Source organism: Parasteatoda tepidariorum, chromosome 1 (assembly GCF_982258835.1).
Source record: "Parasteatoda tepidariorum strain Cologne lab strain chromosome 1, Ptep-v5.0, whole genome shotgun sequence".
Taxonomy (NCBI): Eukaryota; Metazoa; Arthropoda; class Arachnida; order Araneae; family Theridiidae; genus Parasteatoda; species Parasteatoda tepidariorum.
Window position 1 is genome coordinate 114,543,673 of NC_141755.1, and position 18,212 is coordinate 114,561,884.

Genomic DNA, 18,212 nt, shown 5'->3' on the forward strand with positions numbered 1-18,212 from the left:
TAGTTAGGGCTCGTTTCATTTTAGCGGGAAAAAAACCCTTCCGAATAAAATCGACAAAGTGGACAGTTTGATTTTGACAAAGTTTTTAATTTGGTTTAGGATTTTGATTCAATTCTTAATTTGAATGAGCGTCAAAAGATTAAGTAGGTAATTCGAGAGATGAAACAATTTTTGGCAATTTAATGAATTTTTTTAATCGTTCTTTTAATCGCTCATAGTCTTCAAATTTGGAATGTCAAAATTGCTACACATGGCCAATAGCAAAATTTCCCATTTTACATTATTAGCTACATAATGGATGGAATAACAGATTTTTATCTACCCTATTATCAACTAACATGATCCAAATATTGAATTCTTCTGTGTGAGCATTGAGGGATTTTTATTTTATATATAAATTTTGAGTATTACAATAAATAATTGCATTAAGTAATGAATTATAAGTAAATTGGAATGAATATAATGAAAAATTTTGTTCCTAATATTAGTTGTGAAGAAGACTTTTATTGTGAATGTGATGATGAATGCCCTGAAATGGAATACTGCGAATTCGGTGAAGTCCCTGACGTCTGCGAATGTTGTTTCATGTGCGCTAAGGTAAGTAAGTGTTCACAGGCTGATAAAAGTATGCAAGAACAATTTATTTAAGTGCCAGAAGTGTTGTTCATCACCCAGCGAGTAGCCTAAACACGTTCTTTGGGTGGATCACATTCACACAATAGAAGAAAAAACACATAAAGAGAGCTGGACCCACAACCATTGACTTCGCAGTCAATAACCAATGGAATACGTGCAAGTGATGTATCTCGATCCTGATTGGTTGTTGAAACGCGACACATTTCTTTACGTTAGCAACTGTTCTTTCCATTCTATTTCGAGTACGTCAAGCTCGTCAAGTATCAATTAACTTAAGCACACATTCTATATTCTTTCACAAAGATTTCTTTTTTTTTTCACAATATATTTCTTACTTAGCACAAAGTTATGTAGAACATAAACAAACTAATTATGCATTAAAGTTGCCAGGTCCACAAAGAAAAAAAAATATCACGTTACAATAAAATACATAAACAAATATTAAATCTAAATTCGATCGAGGAAGAATAATATTTTTAACAAATTCGATGCGGCGCTGTATTTAATTAAATTCACGTTAATTAACATTCTAACTTATGTGGATAAACTTAGCCCAACTTTGACACACCATTTCGCTTATAAACGATCCACTGACATCAGAGGTCATGTGCGGGTATCAGTGATCTTCTTTTTGAAGTGCAAGCACACAATTAAACCTAAATTGAGATATAAAAATTTAAGAATGAAATAAAAGAACCATGAATGAATTACAATTTATTTTTGCGCTGTGATTCAAATGCGGGTCAGAATCTAGAGAGCATATTTAATATTGCTGAACTCAGTCATCTTCCTCAAAGTACAGTCACAAAAAATTGAACTGACTAACTTATTATATAATGATCGAATTTTCATGTATTAAGAAACAATCGCTTTAGGGCCCAACTTTAAATAGTAGGGGCAACCTGGAAAATGTGACCCCGAAGTTTAGGCGTGAGAGATTATAATCTTTTAATGTTAATCTCATGCTTTACGTACTTAGCTACATATCAAAAAAAAATTTAATATTTTGTTTCTCCAAAAATGATTCCATATAAAAAAAATAATTTTTATAAATACATGACAGGCATCGTATTGGCTGAAAATAAAACTCAGGACAGCATCTTGCAAAAAAATCTAGGATTTGTTTTAGAATAGAATAAATATAACAGACTACTTTTTAAGGAAGCAAACGACAAAGTATAATTTTCTCTATTTAAACTTTTTTTAGTATCTATAATAAAAGCTAATTTTATTGGAAATAATAATAAAATAAGCTCTTTTTTATGCAATTATTTTCTTTAGAAGAAATAGAAAGTTTCCAGTTTAATTTTATTAATAGAGCACTGAACATCTTTTTTACTACTTTTAAATCAATATACAAAAATTTTAAATAGCATTAAGAGGCTTCGTCCTCTCTATGGTTAGCTCAACAGCCCCCATATTTGTTTCTCATTATTTGTTCAAGGATGCATTCATCATTGTTTACGCTCTTAAAAGTAGATTAAAAACAATATAATTTTGTTTATAAAATATATTATAAATTTTTATGTAAGCACATTTTGAAAACACGGTAACTGAAATAAAATGAATGAATACTGCGAGTACGAGAATTACGAGGGTCGTTTTCTAAGTAAGGGCCGTTTAAAAATAATAACCAAACAAAAGAAAATTTTCAAGAAGCTAATTTATTTTCAGATTCTACATGCATTTCTCTTTTATTTTCCAGCATAGTTGCCAAGTTTAAGCACTTATCATACCTTACAACTAGATTTAGAATACCCTCTTCATACAAAAAACTTGCTGCCTGCTCCGTTAACTAAGAGGTCACGGCCGTTTTCACGTATTCGTCATCGTTGTAATATTTGCCGCCAAAATGATGTTTGAAATAACGGAAAAGATGAAAAATCATTTAGCGCAAGGTCTGGGCTGTAGGGAGGGGTGTTCCAAAACTTCCCAATAAAGCTAGCGATCTGAGCTGCGGAGAGAGTTATTGTTATAGAGTAGCAAATTTCCCTGTCAGGGTATTTTGCTACTTCACAAATCTGCCAGTGAATGTATGCAGACAGGTTCTTTTCTAGACTCGCATCACTGAAAGTATCTCAATCGTGGCGGACGATTTGTTAAATGTGAACATTTTAAAGACACAGAACTAACCTGCACAGTTGTTCCCAAGGAATGCCGGGACACGACACACGCGTCACCTAATAGTGTACACAACAAAACATCCCTTACTTTAAAAAATCACCCTCGTAATTGGACAGTCATTATTTAAAGCGAAAAAGTGAGGGAAAAAATCGCACTTTCTTTTTTTTTTTTTTTTTACACAGGCATTGAACAGCCGACCCACTTCTGACGACTACCAATGTTCAATTCCGTAGTCTTGTAATTTTTAAACTAATCCAGAAGACAAGGAACTCTTTTTATCAAGTATTGGAACAAATTCGCCTTCGTGGAGGACTTTTCTGATGCAACTACTGGAATACTGACGACTACCAATGTTCAATTCCGTAGCCTTGTAATTTTTAAACTAATCCAGAAGACAAGGAACTCTTTTTATCAAGTATTGGAACAAATTCGCCTTCGTGGAGGACTTTTCTGATGCAACTACTGGAATACTGACGACTACCAATGTTCAATTCCGTAGCCTTGTAATTTTTAAACTAATCCAGAAGACAAGGAACTCTTTTTATCAAGTATTGGAACAAATTCGCCTTCGTGGAGGACTTTTCTGATGCAACTACTGGAATACTGACGACTACCAATGTTCAATTCCGTAGCCTTGTAATTTTTAAACTAATCCAGAAGACAAGGAACTCTTTTTATCAAGTATTGGAACAAATTCGCCTTCGTGGAGGACTTTTCTAATGCAACTACTGGAATACTGACGACTACCAATGTTCAATTCCGTAGCCTTGTAATTTTTAAACTAATCCAGAAGACAAGGAACTCTTTTTATCAAGTATTGGAACAAATTCGCCTTCGTGGAGGACTTTTTTGATGCAACTACTGGAATTTCCATGTACCGCATTTTCGTTACATGGAGAGGAAAAGTATGAAAATCTCCCATGGTTAGCCTGACGGCAAGAGAACTTTAACTCATGATCCACCTACCACTGAAGATATTTTACGTCAGCACTTCGGTCTGTACGAGCCGGGTGCAGAATTCGTATCGACCAGCCATTGCTGGAATTCGAACCCGGTTCACCTTATTGAGAGGCGAGCTCTCTATCCCCTAACTTTCAATCAAATAATGATTTTGAAAACTCGCGTCAGGCTTATTAATGAAAATAGTACTTTCAGCACACCAAATTTTAACTCTGTATATGTATTTCTACAAAGTTCATAGACATGTATTTTTTACAAGTTTAATAGCAAATAATTTTCGAGCCAATTATCGAATGTTAAATTTATTGATTCCTTTGTACTTCTACATACCTCGCGCAACGAAATAAAATGTAACGTAAATTTGAACACTCAAAATAATGATGCGAATATTACTTATTTTTAAATATACAGGGTGCGTAGCCAAATTTTTCAACAAGAAATAAGCACCTTTTGAGCACTTTTCAAGCACTCAAAAAATATTTTTAAGCACTTGGAAAAAATATCATAATTAGATAGAGTTGGCAAGTTTTTGACAGTTGATGGTTTTATTTGCTTGCCATTGAAGAAGACGATGGTGCGTTTCCAACGATGAAATTAATAAGAGAAATGAAATTTTCTTTCGCTAATAGAGAAAAAAATTGACAATGTTTAGTTGGTCCCAGTAATTAGCAAAAATTCGAGAGATTTTTTGATTCTATTACAAAGGGCGGAAAATGAAGTCTGAAATTTAGAATCTCTTGCAAAATGCAACAGAGTTGCACATGAGAGACAAAAAATCTTTACCACTGAATCCAGCTCAGTATACGCAAGTGTGGACAAGCAAGTATTTCATCAAGCGTGTACAACAAATGGTGTTTTCATACACTACAGACCGACGGTTCGCCGAAATAGATTGGGGTTGAATAAATTGTGAAAACGTTGAATAGGACGATATCTTTTTGCATAATTTGGGGCGAAAACCAACAAGGTAAAGAAAAATATCGCATTTCGGAAAAGGGAAAATTAAGCACTTTTTAAAAACACACATGGAAAAAAGCACCTTTAAGGGCTTTTAAAAAACGAAAATCGAAAAAAAGCACCTTTGAGCACTTTTTAAAAACGCTATGCTCCCTGTTTAACTTGAAAGTCAATCCGCTTCAGCTAAACACTTTATCACTGAAAAATAAATAGCCAAAAAAAAAGTAAAAAAAGAGTCAATACAATTAGCCGAAAATATTTATTTACAAAATTTAGAATTCCAATGGTTATGAGCAATGTAAAAGCAATAGCACAAAGTTTAGCTCTAATAATACAGAACAATTAAATAAAAGTATTTACAAAGTCTTTCAGTTCGAGTTAACGCGTCGCAACACTCATTTTCAAAATCATTTTGGGAAATTTTTTCAGGAACAACAACCATAAAGGCATTTTTTAAATGTTCTTTCAGGTTGTAATGCTTGGTAGAAAACGCTTCCGTTTTTCGTTGCAAATCGAGATGTAGAGAAATTTCCGCAGATCTTCAAGCCATAATAATTTTAGTCCTTGCAATGTCTCTCAAAAGTCCAGAGAACATCTGCTAACGTGTCATTGTTTTAAGCCATTATGATGCTTTTTCACTTCAGCCTAAGAGACTGTATTATAAGTTTCCTTTGCCACCGGGAAATGTGGATTTTTTAGTCCTTGCAGTGACTCTCAAAAGTCCAGAGAACATCTGCTTATATGTTATTGTTTTTAAATCATTACTCACATAGAAGTTTAAATTTCACCCACATCAGTTGGGAACCACTCAGAATCCATCGACGTCCATGTCAACCAAGCCTCCTCTTCGTAATAATTACTTTCACAACAACAAAAATACCCAAAAAAACGCCGAACTCGTTCAAACACTCTCATGATAAAAATTTGCAAAATTTCTTAAAATAAGATGTATTTCTCTCTTTAAAGATAACTTTACAAATGACATAAACTCTAAAGTTGTAATAATTACTCTTTTAAACAATGTAATTGAGAGCATTGTTGAAAGAAGAATTATGCATGATTAATGAACGAGTGTTATCATTTATATGTGTTTTAAAAAAGTATTGTTACAAAATATAAATAAAACAATTCAAAAAAGTTGCTACCGCTAAGACCATTTTTAAAAACAGAATCCTATTCGAAGCGTTGTTGTTCAGATATATTAACGTTTTAAATTTTTCAAATAAAGTAAAAGCAGTGATTTCAAAAATATATTACCGCATGGAGTTAACGCATACTTGTTTGCAGCTGTCTAAAATACTAAATATTATAATTATTTAATTTTAATATAAACACAAGAATCATAGAAAAAAATATCTATTTATTAGATATTTATATTGCCTATTTATTAGATATAATCTCTTTCAGTTAAAACAATGTTTAAAAATTTATTTAACAGCATATCGCTATTATTACATTTACCCTTTCAGGGTGCGTAGACAAATCTCTCAACAAAAAATAAGCACCTTTTAAGTACTTTTTAAGCACTATGTACATTAACAAATTGCAAAATAATTTTCAGACTTTTACATGATCATGATAAAATAACTAGTTTTAGACAAAAAAAACTCTTTTCCTGATTATATTAGCCACCATAAAAAGATCAAGAGATATTTTTCGCTTCGATTTCTGAGGGTGAAAATGAAGCCTGGAATGGAGAATATCTTGCAAAATGCAGCAGAGTTGTTGCACACGTGAGTGCAAGAACCTCACCGAACCCAGCTCAGTAGACGAACATGCGGACTCGCAAGTATTACATCAAACATGTAAAATAATTAGCGCTTTCATACGCTACGGACCGACGGTACACTGAAATGGATTGTGGTTGAATGAATTGAACGAAAACATTGAATAGAACAATGGGAAAATCATGCATTTTGCATAATATGTGAACGAAAATTGACATACTAAAAAAATGGGAAAATTAAGCACTTATTAAAAACACCCAATGAAAAAAGCACCTCTAAGGGCTTATAAAAAACAAAAATCGAAGAAAAGCACCTTTAAGCACTTTTTAAAAACGCTACGCACCATGATATAGAGAGACTTCCATTAAAAAATAGTCACTGTCAATCTGTTAATATTCCCTTATACCAATATTTAATTAAAATTTGTAATAGACTTCTAGATAACTTTAATAATCAAATAATTTTAAAAATAGGGCTTCAATAATCTCAGAAATACAGTAAATATAATCTTCTAGTGGGAAAATAGTTTAGCGGTTAATCCCTCAACAAAAAAGCTTTTATTTGGAAACGATCATGTTTCAAAATAACATGTAAGAGACAAACTAATAATCGTGAGCTTCCCAATAAAATTTGCCACTGAAAATAATAAATAAGTACCCTTAAATACATTACAATAAGTTCAAATTTAGTGATTTTTACTTTTATTTATTATTTTGTGATTTTTACTTTTATTTTTTGTTGTTAAATTCTTTTCTCGTTTAACGATTGAAACTCTCATAAAATGCATAAATAATACTTAACATTATTCAACAACAATACTGCAATTAAAACTACACAAGTAATAATAAAAATTTTAATATTATAATTTAATTATGGCAAACTAATTATTGAATAAATGAAGTCAAGTACTTTTTTCTTTCTAACTCAAAAATAAATTGTAGACAGAGAGTTAATTTTCAAACTAAAAGAAAATTCATTTAGATCAGGAAGCTTTTTTAAATTAAATTATTTTTGGCAGAACAAGTTTTTATTCTTTAATTACAAATAGATTCACTACAGATTTTAAATTACTTGCATTAAAATAAGTATGAATAAAATTAAATATGTTTTAAATTAACTATTGATGTATATATATTTACTGGTAGTGAAACAGCAAATTATTTTACTTGAGCACATTAATATATGAAAAGAATAATGAAATATTGTCATTTAAAAGTTACATTCTTGTCTACTTTCTCACAAATGGGCAATAATTAAAACTTTTAATACGATTAATTTCTATGACATCAAAGCTGAAATCATGTCAATATTTTTAAAAGTACACTCGTGATATAAAGTATCATTAACTGAAATGAAATTAGGCATATTTAGAAATATAAAATAAATAATATATCCAAGGAATAGGAAAAAATATATCCAAGAAGAATGTAGGGAAAGCTATTGCTTACAAATAGGGATAAGTTGGTGCAAATTTTCGAGCTCTTTGACCAGCAAAATTGTCTATTAAAACAGAAAAATTCTAAGTTGACAGATCATTCTCAACAGTGCCAAAGATGAAAGGCAATCAGATCTCAAATATGTTTCTATTCCCGGGCATGGCTGGCTGATTTGAATTCAGCAGGGCTGACTTAAAACATCCTCAGTGGTTAGACGGATTACGGGTTGCCGCCAGACTAACCGTGGTAGGTTTTCCTCTGCATGTAACGCAATTGCGGGTTAGTTCCATCAAAAAGTGCAACGTAGGCAAATTTCTCCCAAAACTCGATCCAGGAGTTCCGTTGTTTTCTAGATTGGATTAAAAATCAGAAGGCTACTGAGTTGAGCATTAGTAGTTGTAAATCCAATAAATTGGGTCGGCTGTTCAACGACGGTTATTAAATAGAATAAAATGTTTATATTAGTTTTGATTTTTTTGTTGCTCATTTACGTCGCACTAGAGCTGCACAATGGGCTACTGGCGACGGTCTAGGAAGCATCCCCGAGGATGATCCGAAGACATGCCATCACAATTTTGATCCTCCGCAGAGGAGATGGCACTCCCGTTTCCGTATCCCGACGACCTGCACGCGAAGTCAAGTCTTTCAAGGTAGAACAGTTTAACGAGGACCATTACCGCTCACCCTCGGTTTCTACGCAGACTGATTCAAGCGGTCACCGACCCGCATACTGACCGCAGCCAGTGATGCTTGACTTCGGTGATCTGCTGAGAACCGTGTCTTAACTATCAGTTCACTGCGGGACCTATTAGTTTTGAATATGAACGTTCTTTAGTAGTAATGGTCACAGGAACAGTGATTCTTCACAAAATTTGGCATATCATTAGTAAAATTGCTCCACAATAGTATTTACTTTTCTTCTTGAAACCTTGACAGTAGCAAGATGAGTGAAGATGTCTTGTTCACTTATATGGCTATAAGATAACTTTTTCTACAGTGAAAAAGAGGTAGAAATAGGAGTGTAATTTTTTATTTTATAACCGTCGTTGAACAGCCGACCCAAATTTGAGTTTATGTCTACTAATGATCAACTCCGTAGCCTTGCAATTTTGAATCCAATCCAAAACACAAGGAAACTCCTGGATCAGTAGTACAGAGGTGTGATTTGTTATGGGAACAAGGACTTACAGATTTAACGTGCAACAGTCACTATTTACAACAGTGGGAATCTTCGCCCTCTTGGACATAGGCCCAGTGCTCTACCAACCAGACTATTCCGGCCTAGAAGTGTAATTTATAAAGTTTTTTTTTTCTTCAACGGTGCTAGAAAGTAAAGGGAAGAAAAAAATTGTAGCATTGTATTAACAAGTTTGGAAATTTTGGCGGACCTGTAGTAAAAAGAATGAAATTGTTAGATGTGCCATTTTAAATAACAAAAACAGGTTGGGGAGTTTTTATGTAATCCAAGTTTAAAAATTCGTTTATCTAACATTTTGATTTATAAATACAGTCAAACCCCGCTATAGCGAACCTTCAAGGGACCGAAATTTTGGTTCACTATATCCGTTCCGCAAACAATTTTAACTAATGATTATGAACTCCTTTTAATTATCCTTTATTTAAATAAATGACCCATAAAATGAAATACAAAAATGACTGAAAAGTAATACGTAGTGTAACAAAAATTGTGTGAACTTGCTTTTGCTTATTACTCTTCGTCTTGTGTACAAAAAAATTATTTTTTTAACTTTAGCAGTTGCAAGAAAAAATTTGTCCATGCATTTGCTTGGGTTGGCCTTGTTTAGGAATGGAAAAGTGTGATAAAAGAAGCAAACAAGAGAAAATGCTTACCCACGCTATAGATGGTTTTAAAAATCAGTATAAGTATTTATTTTGATATAGACATTTCAAAATTATTTTTAAAAAAAATCAGTCGAAGACAGAAAAAAGTTCATAACATCCAACATTATCACTTTTTTAGTTCACAAAAAATAATATACGTGTATATCAAGGCACGGGACCGAACATTTCGTTCACTATAAACAGTGTTCACTATAGCGGGGTTTGACTGTAGTAATTTGTGATATTTTTTGTTAGTATGTAAAAAGCAGATTCTTTGTTTTAATTATATAAAAAGTCAAAAATATGTACAGTAATATATTTATAATAATTTTCAGGGTGAAGGGGAGAGCTGTGGAGGGATGTATGGCCTGGCAGGTACATGTGCTTGGGGACTCTATTGTCAAGCTCACCCAAAGTATCCACAGCTACCCGGTCTTTGTGTCTCATAACGTATCCATTCATTTTAGTGGTATTTTTATTTTAATAATAAATTCAATAATATGAAGATAGAATTAAGTCGTAAATTTGCAAAGTATTGAGATTATTTTTCAAGTGTTAACTAGATTTGACGACACTCGCTAGTTGGGCAATACTATATATATTTTTTTAAAGTCTTCTTTTATACATAATAGTAGAAATCATCCCCTCGATTTTAGTAACGAATTGTCACATCTTAAGTCACCAGTGGAGACTTTGAAACTTGAATGGTAATACAGCACAGCACTAGATCTTAAATTTGAGCTCTCTTGCTACTCAGAATTATTCATGTTCAAGTCTATGTGTAGAGATTAGAAGACACTAACTTATCATCCTGCACAGAGCTCCGGATAAAGTTAGAGTGCTTCTCCTACTCAGAAAATGTCCAGAGTTACAATAATTCAAAACGACTACCTGGAAAGTATATACAAGTTCAATTCCAAGATTGCCATGGATTCCATATTGCCATGGATACACAATAAAAATTTGTTTTTTAATAACCAGAGCTGACATTTAAACTTTTTTTTTTCCAACTTACAAACTGTGTTGATTTTCATAGCTCTATCAATATGGAAAAACGAGAAATGAAAACTTAAACCACTTTCTACAAAACTAATTAAACATTTTTCAAAGTAAAACTAACCTTACTGTGACAGTTGAAACAAAAGCATGCTCTCCATCTAGTTTCCAACATAGTTGGAAAGCAATATCATACGATTTTCTGCACTAGAACATCCAACATATTACAGAATAAACCCTCAAACGACTAAGATGGCATCTTAGTATTAGAAAATAAAATACCTCGATAGAAAATTATCCGGGTACTTTGCTCCCTGCACACAACAAATCATTTAAGAAGTGTTCACAAGAGTCAATATTATTCAGAACCCTCACTGATAATAACTTTAAAGCTAATTTACAAAATGCTTTTAAATTGTACACAAGTAAATTAAGGTATACACAGTCGGACCTCTATTCAACGAAATCGCTAAATCTCGATAAAAAGTTACATGGAAAATTCGTTAAATAGAAAATCACCATTTAAAATACTTAAACACAAAACAGGTTTTAAATTCATAAACACAAGACATAATTAAAATAGCAATTAAGCCACCTTTATCTTGTAAATTAATATCTACTTTTGAGTTACTTAAAATGATTTTAAAATTTCTTAATCTTCCTCAAAATTTATTGCTGTATTATTTTTCACACTGTCCAAAATATTCAATTCACTTAATGTTTTTGTGGTTGCAAATCAGTACATCATAAAAATTTCTTCTAAAGGAATGTCATTTTTAGCAAAACACAAACGAAATGGGATTTTACTGCTTCTCTAAAAGTTGCTGCGAAAACCAATTCGCCATTTCCCCCATAAAATGCTTTAACAAGTTTGACATATTTTACGAAATAGGGAAAGCGGATCTTGAAGAAAAGTCCGTTAAATAGAAAATTCACTTTGTTATAAGGAAGTTACATTTGGAAGAAATTTCAAAAATGTTCTCGGTTCCTTGAAAAAATTCGCAAAATGGAAGTTTTTTAAGTAGAAGTCCAACTGTAATTACTACTCAGCCTACAGTCAGGCTTTGACTTCATGAGAGTTAATGCTTTTCATTGCAGCATATGTGAACTAGCTGAGACTTAACAAATAAAGACAGTAGTTTGAGATAAAATACTTTATTTGTCTAATTTCGAAATGTTTCATGACATAATATTAACAAATGATTGGCATAAAAGAACATTTTTGAAGTAAATTTATTGGTCAGGTATGAATAAATTTTTGTCAAAAATGTGAGCTAACCTTTGATATACATTAAATAGAATGATTTGTTTCTAATGATGATCTAACGACACATTAAAAGCCTTAGAGAATGAATAATTAAATAAAAGAGAAAAAACATATAAATTAAAAATCTGCATCGAGGGTGAAAACATGATCTTCTTTGTTTGACATAACTCCACACTTTTGGTATTCTCCAACTTTCTTCTCAAAGAAATTGGTTTTGCCCTCAAGACTGATATGTTCCATGAAATCAAATGGATTTTCAACATGATACACCTGATGAAAAGGAAAAATAAGAACATAAGTTGAGTTGAACAGTACAATATCAGATTACAATAACCCAAACATAAAATGCATCCAGTACGGCAATTCACCACTAAGATTTCACATGTCATTAAATGTTTTTGTCAAGATTATTTGAAAAAGGATGTTTTTATTTCACCGGAATCATAGTTGAAAGTACAGTTAGCGATTTGCGAGCTAAACTTAAAAATGGAAATTTTGTCTTTATGAATGGCATTCCATTCTAGCTATTCAATCTTGTTTTATGAGGGGGGAGGGGGGGATTAAACCAACTTTTACATAAAAATTAACAAATGCATAATTGCCAACATTGGAGATATAGAATAATGTAGATTTTACTAGCGAAATTTTTTAGGCTATGAGTAAAAGTTTGATACCTCATGCATAATCATAAAAGTCAAAAAGAGAAATTGAAAATAATATAAGCACTTACATGTACCTAAGTAACAATCATGTATATAAATCTTAATCTAAAGAAGATTTTTTTAATACCATTATTTAAAATTACTTAAACTATAAACACTCAACATACTGCAGTACTGGCAATAGCACCATCTGTTGAGAAATAACAGATATTTTTGCCATTGATGCGTATTTTAATGAAAAGAATTTTTTTCCCAACAAATACGGAGAAATTTGAGAATATACGGGTAAACAGGAGAATAGTCGTAAAATAGAGGAGTCTTCGTTAAAAAAACAGGAGACTTGGCAGGTATGCAAACAAGCAGGGAAAACAGAATTCTCCTTAACTTAAAAGAAAACTTCAGCTTCTACCTCAATAGATAAAACTATTCATTGAACAGTGCAGTTTTGCCACTGAAGTAAAACTGAAAATAAGTCCTTTTAGTTTCTTCAAATACAAAAAATAGTATGTCTCTCCAGATTAACAAATTTAAGAAAAAAAAGTACCTGCACTAGTGCTGCAAATTAATGAAAACCACACAAAAATGTTGAGTTGAAAGAAATGTCGCACTAAAATCTGAAAGCCATGCCCAATTATAAACCAATGAAATAAAAAATCAGGTGGCTTTATTATTATAACATGCATTACTGCATGTGAAACTACAAGAATTCACACAAGATTAGTTACTGCATTTGCTAAAAATAATAAATAAGCATATACCAGAATTCTCAATGTCAAAAATTCTGATAATACAAAATTTTTAATTGAGTTTCTTTTTCATAATGAATCCTGTGGGTAAGGATTTATGCCTCAACTTGTGTATATATCAGTATTCTCAGAAATCAGGAAAAATCTGTTCAATCATTGCAATAAAATATTTCATGTTTTAATTATGAGTGCATTTTTATTTTTAGTAGCTAAATGATAAATTTCAAAAGAGTTTTTTCCCAGATTTTAGTGAAAATAGTGATAATTTTCACAAATTAGTATGTTAGTGGCAGCCTTGTCAGAGATTCTGCAAGAATTTATAAACCAGGGATTTTTAGGACCAGAACATCCTATATTCCAGGTTATTTTTTACTAGAAGTGGGCGCCTATTTGAAAAAATAAACCTACCATCAAAAGATTTAGCACATAAAACAGAGATATTTTATGATTAATGAAAAAAATGTGATTCGTAATAGTTCAACAAAGAATTGAGATTGAAATTTTTTCTTTTTTTCTTTAAGAGATCAAAATCAGATAAATTTTTAAAAGGTACAGAATTTTTCTTTGCTATGTACTAATTCATCATGCAGATTAGATAAGCTAAAGGAACACTTTGCAAAAGGTAGACTAAAATGAGTATTGAAAGTGTAAAGTAATAAGTCATGTATGCAAAATATTCTAGCAACAACTATATTAGTTATTTTATGGAAGAGAAACAAGATTTACTTTCACTTCTTTATTTAAATTTGTCTTCACATATTCTGTACCTTGTATTAGCATTTATCAACTATTTAGTCAGCACAATTTATTACAAAAGACAAATATTCTGTATAAATTTATTACAATAAAACACATATTCTGTATAAGTTTATGAATTGAAAAATATATATAACAGTGAAATAAAATACTAAAAATAAATGAACATTAAAAAGAATTTTTTTTAAAAAAAAATAAACTAGTAAACACAGGAAAATTAAAAAAAGTAAACTTATGAATTTTCAAACCTTCACACAAAAAAATACATACATAAATTTTTTTTTAAATAAAAATTCCTTTCAAAATTTTTGGCATAATGAAAAAATTATTCTATAAACTAAAAATAGTTTGGACTATAATTAATTCATAGGTATCAATCTGATATTTTTGTATAGGTTATTATCAATGTAAAAAATGCAATCATTTAATAGAATACCCGATGGTGTTCTTAGGTTAAAAATAAAGACTAGAGTCATTATATAGTTTGTCAAGTCAGTGAATTTAATGCATGTAGGATTTTCAACCCTCAGTAGAAACCCTCAAACACGACTGTGGACATTGTCTATCTTTTCCCCCCCATTGTTAAAAAAAAAAAAAAATTCTGAGAAAGGGAAAGATAAGACTGATCTAAAAAGGAAGATATCTACAAGTTGAATCTGATCTAATATATATAGATTAAAAAAAAAACTTGCAATGGAGAATATAACTCCATAAAATGCCTAGGCAACGTTTGAAATATTTCATACATTAACATACATGCCAAGAGAACATTTTTTTAAGCATTTATTGCATTTCAAGAACACCAATCCTAAAACAAGTTAATATTAGTTTTGTAATTTTACCCTTTCCTACAGACCATATCAAGAACATTACTTCACAAGAACTAAATTTAACACAATTATATTTATGTTTTGAACCTATCTCTAAAATTATATTCTAAAAGTTTGAAATGCAAAACTTTAATTTTACAACTGTTACTACAAATGAGTAGAAATAATTGTAAAATGTATTGCACTAATAAAAATAAGACATAAGCATTATTATTATTATTTTTTACAGAAGGAGGAAGCATTTTGAAAGCTATGCCTTAGAATTCAGAATTTCTGTGCCTCACTTTATTTTTTAAAGCTTTCAGATTTCACAAGCATTTCTGATGCTGCTAAAATTCAGTGTTCTGCAGACATTACAGTAGAAAATTACTTACTTTTTCACAACCCAACTCTACAAGCAACCTATCTGCAACAAATTCAATGTATTGTTTCATGAGTGTGTTGTTCATTCCTATCAAGGCGACAGGTAGAGCTTCTGTGAGAAATTCCTGTTCAATGGCAACTGCATCTGTCACAATCTGTGCAACTCTTTTTTCTGAAGGCTTGTTTAGTAGATGACTGAACATGAGGCAGGCAAAATCACAGTGAAGACCCTAAACAAAATTCACTTATTCTCAGTAAAATATAATTCGAAAGTGAAAGCAATATATCTAATTGCAGATAATAAATAAAAAAAATCAATTATTGAACTAATTCTAAAGACGCATAGACATTTTATTTTACCAAAAAACAAGTACCTTTTCATAAGTCAAGAAATATTTTCAAGCAATTATATATATATTTATACAGGATACGTGCACAAATAATTTTTTTTCTTATCTTGGTAGAAAGTTTTTCATGTATGAATATATATGTAAATATTTATATATCTGGACAAATGTAACATAAAAAGCTTTTATAAATCTTTATTTCCCTTTATTTCATTATTAAAAATGAAACTTGTTCTTACAACAGAGTAGCCACTCAAATCTGTATAAAAAACTAAGTGTTTTCCCTGTACATTATACGCAATCAGACCTGCCAACCTTAGAAAATAAAAAAGCAGGAGACTCTTTCTGTATCACGACATAGCGCAATATTGAAAATTAAACCTGATTCACACTTCCTACAAGAAGTTTATTTCAAAATATATTATTTACATTACATAAAATAGACCACAATAAGATTCTGACACTGACTAATAAAGATACGTGTTCTTACTATAAAATATAAGGTTCTATAGAATTATATTAAAACATATCTTTTGATTTTTTCAAATTTAGGAAGAAGTTCAAAACTAACAAAATATGTCAATAATGAATACAATACTTTATAAATGCATTTCTTAATTTTTTTTTTAACTGCTACTGTTTTAAAACTGCAGATGTAGCTGATTTAGCATTATTTAAAAAAAAAACTGGCATCTATAGAAAGTAAAAAAACATTTTGCCTAATGGTGTCCAAGATATCTTCGATTTTGCCATTTCATTGGTTATTGCTGCTGTTTTGGTTCACACTCACCATAATTTTTAGTGATGTTACGGGGCAAAGTTTTTCTAAATAAATGCCCAGCATGATCTGAAGCACAAGTTGGGAAGGAAATTGCACAAATTGTTGTTTTTTTCCTCTATCTTGCACTAAATAGAAAAAAGCAGGAGAAAACACCCTGAAGGCCTGAGGGCGAAGATTTGAGACAAAAGCAGGAGACTCCTGCTAAAAGCAGGAGAGTTGGCAGGTCTGCGCAATATATTAAGAGGAAACACAACAATTACTGCACTTTTGTGTGAGCTATATTGTACTAACTATACTAAATTTAATTATCGGAGAAACTTAGAGGGGAAAAAGGTACAGTAGAGCATATCTAAAATAAATAACGCTAGAGTAAATTAAATACTTTAGAATATCCTTAAGTATGCCATAGACTGAGCTTTGAGTGGTCACCATTTTTAAAAAGACAAAAATAAGAAACAAAACTCCCTGTATTTTTAAAGAAAAACTCAATATCCCCGTTGGATGGGGCAACCCTGCACAATTAATAATTCTCAATTGGAAATTAAATTCTAAATTTAGTTAACCCCTTAACGATCAGTTAATTTTCAAGAAATAAAAGTGCTAATTTTTTTTTTTATCCCTGAAAATTAGATAAAAATATGCGTATGAACAATATATATATTCATTTTTAATGTTTTTAGCTTGAAATTTTAAATTAAATTTTTTTGAAAAGCCAACATTGACTATGACTTAATGTTGGTTTTCCAGCAAGCAAGGAAAATTGTAAAAATATGTGTTCTTAACATTAAAAAAGAATTTTACTAAACTGACATATAATATTAATAAAGATTATTAATTTCTTCTTGTGTGATAAATTTCAAAGCATGAGATAAGAGACCAATGTCACAATCTGGAGAGTAGTACTGAGTTTCCTTCCTACCTCTCTTATATTAGTGTTGACATCTAGATTAAAATAAACTAATTATCTAAAATTACCTTTAAAATATCTTCATACTGTCACCTGGTGAGTAAAATGAGAAATAAAATGTTTCCTGGGCTAAAGAAATGAATTAGTTTTATTCTTATTGGACATTTTAAGTTTTTTCCCCCTTAACCAAAAGAGAAAAGAAATCCCTCAAGCTATTTTTTTCAAAATGATATATTTAAAATGAATTTTGTATAATTAGGATGTTTGCTCTTTTCACCAAAATGCCTAAATAAAGAGTGATCTGCAATTCACTGACCTCGTCTGATTTAGTGCATTGGAGAAAATCACGAGAATATCAATAATAACTGAGCAAAGAAAAATCCTGATAATTTTCAGCGCCCAGTTATTTTTATTGATATTCTCGTGATTTCCTTTTTAAAGATGGATATTATTACAGCATGCGAAGTTTGAATTGCAGATTCAAGGAATCACTCCGACTCGGTTTGCGCAATTATTGTTATTCCACGTGGTGTTTAAATCGTTCTTTCGATAGTTATTGCTGCGACACATTTTAAAAAATTCATAAAACCCTAATGTTTTATTACACAATGCATGTAGTGTTATGATAGTATTTTCGGTAGTTATTGATTTTTAAATGGTATTTAAATATCATGATATATTTCAGACAATATGGGAAGTTCGAATCCTACATTTAAGAAATTATTTTTTAACGCAATGATTCCATCCATTTTTCCCCCTTCAGTTCTTAAAATCTGATAACAATAAGACATTTATTAAACAGTTGAAAAGAAAAATGTATTTGAGTAGGCCAATCTGCAAGATTTCGTAGTCTTATCTTTCTCGGTAGTCACTAA

At 31.0% G+C, this 18,212-nt stretch overlaps 2 protein-coding genes across 2 annotated transcripts in view; one reads left to right on the forward strand and one right to left on the reverse strand.

Moving 5' to 3' along the window:
* Nucleotides 1–15,651, forward strand: part of LOC107449544 (single insulin-like growth factor-binding domain protein-2) — a 27,960-nt gene extending 12,309 nt beyond the window's left edge. Inside the window, exons 3-5 of the mRNA XM_043052139.3 lie at nt 489–597; nt 10,018–10,151; nt 15,169–15,651. Of these exons, the coding sequence (XP_042908073.1) occupies nt 489–597; nt 10,018–10,131 (223 nt within the window). The 3' untranslated portion in view covers nt 10,132–10,151; nt 15,169–15,651. The remainder of the gene's footprint in view (nt 1–488; nt 598–10,017; nt 10,152–15,168) is intronic.
* The window catches only part of LOC107449543 (ribonucleoside-diphosphate reductase subunit M2), an 18,803-nt gene continuing 12,408 nt past the window's right edge, over nt 11,818–18,212 (reverse strand). Inside the window, exons 5-6 of the mRNA XM_016065097.4 lie at nt 15,314–15,532; nt 11,818–12,215 (exon numbers count right to left, since the gene is read on the reverse strand). Coding sequence (XP_015920583.3) covers nt 12,063–12,215; nt 15,314–15,532 — 372 coding nt within the window. The 3' untranslated portion in view covers nt 11,818–12,062. The remainder of the gene's footprint in view (nt 12,216–15,313; nt 15,533–18,212) is intronic.